The sequence below is a fragment of the Ornithodoros turicata genome, chromosome 7, assembly GCF_037126465.1.
Source record: "Ornithodoros turicata isolate Travis chromosome 7, ASM3712646v1, whole genome shotgun sequence".
In the NCBI taxonomy this organism is placed as follows: Eukaryota; Metazoa; Arthropoda; class Arachnida; order Ixodida; family Argasidae; genus Ornithodoros; species Ornithodoros turicata.
In genome coordinates, this window is record NC_088207.1 from 21,310,081 (window position 1) to 21,316,080 (window position 6,000).

Below are 6,000 nucleotides of genomic sequence, written 5' to 3' on the forward strand. Positions count from 1 at the left end.
TGTGATGTCGGGACCCCTCGCATTTTCTCAATATTTTTACCTGGGCCACAAAGCCTGCCTTCGAGGCTACACACTTTTCCGCCGAAGACAAGTGAAGTGAGTTTTGGGAACTCACTAAATCGTTAGTGCACTTTGTGCCGAGTGTCACTAAAAGATGTCGTGTGGCAGCATATGAATGCCACTAAGTGCAAGTGTCACTCGCTGAAAGTGACACTAAATTAGTCCGTCTGACTGGGGTATAAGCTTCCTTCTCGTTTCTTACTCGTGTCCGCAGATAGACGCCGTCGTTTTTCCTTTGACATGAGCCTCTTAATGCTAATGCATTAAAAAATATAAATGCATAAGCAGAAATAAATTATTTTTGTAATTTCCTCAAATAATTATACTTCTTATTTCTTGCTTTCTTTGTCTTGTTTTTGACTCGGTCGTTAGCCGTAGCTGTGTTGCAAGCACCTGCGTTATGAAAACCCTATTCTCTAAGAACTCCGGTGTGCGCGGGAAGAGACCGCTGCGTGCACTATAGCGCTTGCGTTTCGTGTCCCTCAATCAGTGAACTCAATCAGTTCTGAAGCTCTTTACTTTGTATTCTTTACTCTTCATGCGCACAGACCAGCGTTGGCAGCAGTGGATCCGCCTCCGAATATTTGTCGGCCTGTTAGTATAAGGCAGACTTGTACGTATCTTGAGTACGTACTCAAAATACAGTATTTTAAATACTTTTTCCGGTATTTTGGTACTGTACTCAATACTTTTTTGCGACAAGTATTTTTAATCTATTTAAAATACTTTTTCGGTATTTGCTACTCAGTACTCTAAATACTTTCCTTCCTCGTCAAGCCATATCCAGCACGCTTCCCGCCGTGCCGAGATTTTCAGCTCACTGGAATTTAACCCCCTTTTTCTTCTTTTTCTTTTTTTCGGGAATTCGCGAATCTGTCATTTATCCTCTTGTACAATAGGCTGGTCCCAAAGCCTGGCCTTGCTTCTCGATAGCCAGCTTCGTCAGAAAACCGTTCCTATTCATATTGCCAGGTGAATCACCAGGGGATTAGGTACAAGATAATCCCGGCATTTATTTCCTTGGTCATTAAAGCAATAAACACGTGCCAGAGGTTGAAAGACCCGAACCGACATACAGGAGGGATTACGACGTTTTGGGTCAGAACATATCAACAAAGTTTACTTGGGTTCACCAAAGTTCATCAGACATTACTTGACACCAAGACGTTGCAAATGAAAGATATGCATGGCTGATGAAGTTTATTCCTTTCATTTGTAAGGCCACGTTCAGAATACGCGTTTCACTTACTGCTAATACTAAAGTACTTTAAAGAGTATCTTAAATACTTCTACTTTAATTTAAATAAATAAGTATTTAAATTTAAATAAGTATTTAGTACTCTACTCAAATTACTTTCAGTTTTGAGTATTTTGTACTCTATTTTAAATACTTTTTCCGTAGAGTATTTAGTATCTTATTTTAAATACTTTTGTGCAGTATTTTGTACAAGTCTGGTATAAGGTTTATCGAAAATCACACCAAGGAGGAAGCCATTTGTCACGTGAAAATTTAGTCTTTACAGAACAGCACAGCGAGCGAAAACCTTCTCATAGTCGACACCGATGGAACAGTGGGGGACGCTCTGGCAATTCTCCTTGCCTGCACGAATCCCGAAAGGTGCAAGCTCCTCGCGATCACTTGCGTGATGGGGTTCGTTCCCATGAGCACAGCCTACAGTAACACGCTGCGAATTCTCAATTTCTGCGCACGGCAGCAGGTAAGTTGATATTATGAGGCAGGGATACAAATACCGTGTTTTCACGCGTATTAGCCGCACCGCAGATGAGCCGCAGGACTCGTTTTTAGACACATTTTGAAAATGTTTTTGCAGATAAGCCGCACTCGCAGATAAGCCGCGGGTAATACGACGCGACTGCTTTGTGCGCTAAACCAATGATGCGCATACAAAATCAACAGAGACGCTCAACGCTCGTGAGCGCCGTACTCCCTGCCAGCTGCCCTGTTCTGCCCTGACGACTTTTAGTTTGAAGCCGCTGTCGTGGCTGTGCCTCAGCGTTGGAGCCATGCCCCACCTCTAACTGCCGTGCCCGTGTCCACGAATGCTGCTGCTCTCGTCAAATGAGAACTGACGCTTAGCTGACCACGTTTTATCCCGATGACAGGTGTATTGAACCCTTCCTGTGCGTCTGCCGACAAAGGAGACCGTGGGGAAGGCCATAAACCCTGTCCACATTCCGGTGTTGGCATGAAGTATAACAAAGGAGGTCTGTTCTAGTGTTCTACCACTAAGATCGGATTGTGCCCTTGTTGCGTGTTTTTCGTGGATTGACGGGTTAGTCCACTCGAATGTGGAGTGGACCCGCCCATGTTCGGTATTGTTCGTGCACTGGCAGGGCGGTCCTGTTCCGAAAAACATGAGGAACTGTCGGCCCTTTCGTTTAACCCGGGGTATGGGGAAGGTACCAGGGAAAAATAGTCACCAGATAAGCCGCACCCACGGATAAGCCGCAGAGCGTCCGCGAAAAAAATAAATCGCGCATAAGCCGCGGCTAATACGCGTGAAAATACGGTACATACATATGTAGCGATATATTCGGCATAAATACAACACATAAATACAAAGCCTCAACGCAGCATTTAAATTTGCTTAAATACTTTCAGAAATGGCACCAGATTTCTTTTACCAAAGAGGTGCTTGGACTTTGACTCCGTATTGGGAGTAATGGGTCACGTTGATGGCAGTAGAATGCTCACGCGACTGTGGTGCACAAGTATGCCCCAAATAGACCTCTAAAAGTGTACTAATCATTCAAACTAGGCGAATGACCTGTAGCCTTTGTAGCCTCTGGGGTCTCGGTCACGACAGTAAATGGAACAGCGAAATTTTGAAACATCGCGCTTCGTGTATAATTGTTTAAAAAATAAGCGCCAAAAAAGGTACGTAAAATATAACCGCATATTGTAAATATCACCGTGATTGTATTTAAGTAGAAAGATATAAATATTGCCCATCACTGCTATGGAGTCTTTGTCAGTACGGTCGAGAAATGTGCAGCTCATCTTTTCCGATGGGATCCACCCGGGAGACACTTTCACGGTGAAATACAAGAAATATATGTCAAATAATTTGTTATTTCTAGCGGTGATGCATGGCGATCACACTCTCATAATGCACAATTAATTAGTTATTGGAAGTTCTTCCTAATTCACTGCCAATATCTATGGTGCAAACCTGCCACAACCAAAACTGGAACACTTTCCCCGCCCCTTAATTAAGGCCTTAATTAAGGTTACTGCCTTCCAGTCACTTCTATTTAATTGCGGTCTATAGTGGATATATTTCATTTTCAACTTGCAGAACATCCCTGTGTACATGGGCTGCAAAACATCCCTCGTTAACAAGGCCCAACAAAAGAGCGTTCGCAAGTCGCCTTCCACGGATGATATGAGTAGAATGCCCGACGACCTTCCTCTCCCGAAGGACGTTGTGGAGGTTCCCAGGGACCACGCCGCTGTCGCTATGACAGAAATCGTAGCGCAGTATCCCGGTGCGGTGACTCTGGTTGCTCTGGCACCCTTGACCAACGTGGCCGTCGCCCACAGGCTAGACCCGGGCTTCCTTCGAAATTTGAAGGAGCTGGTCATCGTGGGAGGCACTACGCAAGGTCCGTTCCAGATATGCATAGAGATATATGTGTACTACATTGTTCTTGAACGTAAAGCAATAGGCTCCGAGCTGGCGCTTTCTTGCCGTTGGCAACAATACCTGAGTTTGGGGAAACACAATACGATTGCAACAGGATCTTACGAGGGGCTTTTTAGCACCGAACAGTCTTCTTTTATCTTTGCTTTGCATAACGCTAACCGTTAGATGGATCCGGCATCATTCACCATATTCACTTCCTACACGTTAAGAAAAATGTCCGTAATTTTAATGCACAAGTGACTGATAACTCTGTTGCCGGCATATGCGCCTTAACCTATATGCTGCACAAAGTGCGTTTTGAGTGCACACTGCACAGTTCCGGACTGAGTTTCGTAGTTTCAACTTTCCCTTCATTGTCTCTTTGCGTTTTGTACTTGGGTGGGGTGTGCTTTTTTTTGCGATAGCACTCGAAAACATTAGGTTATGCATTAGTTTTTTCCCCCTTCCTCTCCAATTACGCGCTCCGACAAAAGTACCGCCCCCCCCCCAAAAAAAAAGAAAAAAAAAGAAAAGAAAGATAGTGTGTGGATCTGCCCCTGCTTGTACGTGCTGTGTTAGAGCTCCGGTGCTGGTTTGAGTTTTGTCTTGTGCTGTCTTTCCCCAGACTTGGGACTGTCTTGACGCAGTGACTCCTTGTCCACTGGCACGTTCAGGTGTACCAGTGTAACGCTGTTGGAGTTCGCTGTTAGCCAAAATGATAGCATTCCATTTCCAATAGGTCAAGGAAGCCTATCCGCCGAGACCAGTTCCAGTTTTACCTACGATCCAGAAGCTGCGAATATGATCCTGACTGAAACTCAGTGCAAGACACGTCTGGTGCCTTACGAGACCTGTCTCAGCCATGCCTTGGAATGGGTACGCATACCGGGCCGTGATCGTTGGAGGTTGCAGTTAGAATCCATTTGAATTACAGCAAGCTTTCATTCAGAGCCTGATCAATGTGTAGCGTACAATGCGGCATGTCCTATGCGACGCAAAATGCAGTCTACTTAACTTAACTAACTACTTAACTAACTTGCTATGCAGACTACGGTGTGTCCGGCTGCTTTTTATAGGATGTACAGCTACTGAACCAAAGCACCAGTATTAGAATTTGTTGCAGCTTGTGCGATCATTATATGTCGCTCGCAGATGTCAGCTAGCAGATCGTACGGGTTTGCGTTACCGGAATTTAAACGCTAGGGATCACGTCGCGTAGCGAAGCTGGGTATTCAAACTGATGCCAGACTTGTATTGACAGTGAATAGACGATTTTAAAAAGATGCGCGCGGCGTAAAGCAGCATGGGAACTGTGAGGGACATTGCTCAATGGCCTGCTTCGGTTATGGTTTACCACGGCTGACGCTGCTGCTGCGCGCACCTGGCCGTCTCGTAATGTTTCAAGGCGCTCCAAGTTCCCATAAGCCCTTGGTTGCCACAGGTGGCGCTTGCGCTTCTAAAAAAGGCCTATGTATTATTTAGGACTGGTACCAGAACTGGGTGAACTTGGGCACCAAGAACTCGGAACTCATCAAGAGGCTGACTGCACTCTCGGTAGACCGACAGCGCAATGTGCTGAAAAGGCCAGGATTTGTCTGCTCCGACCTGGTCACCATGGCGACCGCCCTGGATCCTTCAGTGACAACATCCAGTGAACGTTTTCCTGCGAGCGTTGAGTTTCGTGGCACCGTTACCAGGGGGATGCTCGTTGTCGACCGTTGCTCCAGCACACAGTGGAACAAATTTCCCCCCATAAAATTTCCGCTTCAGTTCAACAACGATGTCTTCAAGGCCTTGATTACGAAGATGGCGGTGTGAATTGCACACCTTTAATCTCACCCATCTCCTTTTGCATGCAGCCACCTGCTCATCAGCAGTACTACGATGTCGGATCGTGCTGTGTAGCAAAGCGCTGTCTAAATCGATATACTCAATGATAGTATGGAGCGAGTAGCCCACGGCGTCACTATGGCTCATAGAGCCTTTGAAAGATTAAAATCAATTTACATTCTCGCTCTATGGAATCTTATGGCGCTTGCAAGCGTATATTTCCATTTGTATAGAGTACACTCTCAGACCTGGTGGGTGCATAGCGGTAACAAAACGGAGAATTGTAGACGTAAGTATAGACTATAACGCGTGTATGCAAAGCTGCGTAACGGGATGACAAGAGGCCTAGGAATTTCCCAGCACGCTCCTACACCCCCTAGTAACCCCGAAATACCTGCCCGAAAGCCCCCCAAAAGCCGTCAAACCAGCGGACACAAAAATAACAAAAAAGAAACACTATTGA

At 45.6% G+C, this 6,000-nt stretch overlaps 1 protein-coding gene across 1 annotated transcript in view; it reads left to right on the top strand.

Moving 5' to 3' along the window:
* Nucleotides 1–5,720, top strand: part of LOC135400326 (uncharacterized) — a 30,801-nt gene extending 25,081 nt beyond the window's left edge. Inside the window, exons 7-10 of the mRNA XM_064632159.1 lie at nucleotides 1,575–1,778; nucleotides 3,381–3,687; nucleotides 4,447–4,583; nucleotides 5,190–5,720. Of these exons, the coding sequence (XP_064488229.1) occupies nucleotides 1,575–1,778; nucleotides 3,381–3,687; nucleotides 4,447–4,583; nucleotides 5,190–5,525 (984 nt within the window). The 3' untranslated portion in view covers nucleotides 5,526–5,720. The remainder of the gene's footprint in view (nucleotides 1–1,574; nucleotides 1,779–3,380; nucleotides 3,688–4,446; nucleotides 4,584–5,189) is intronic.
* Nucleotides 5,721–6,000: the final 280 nt, after the last annotated feature.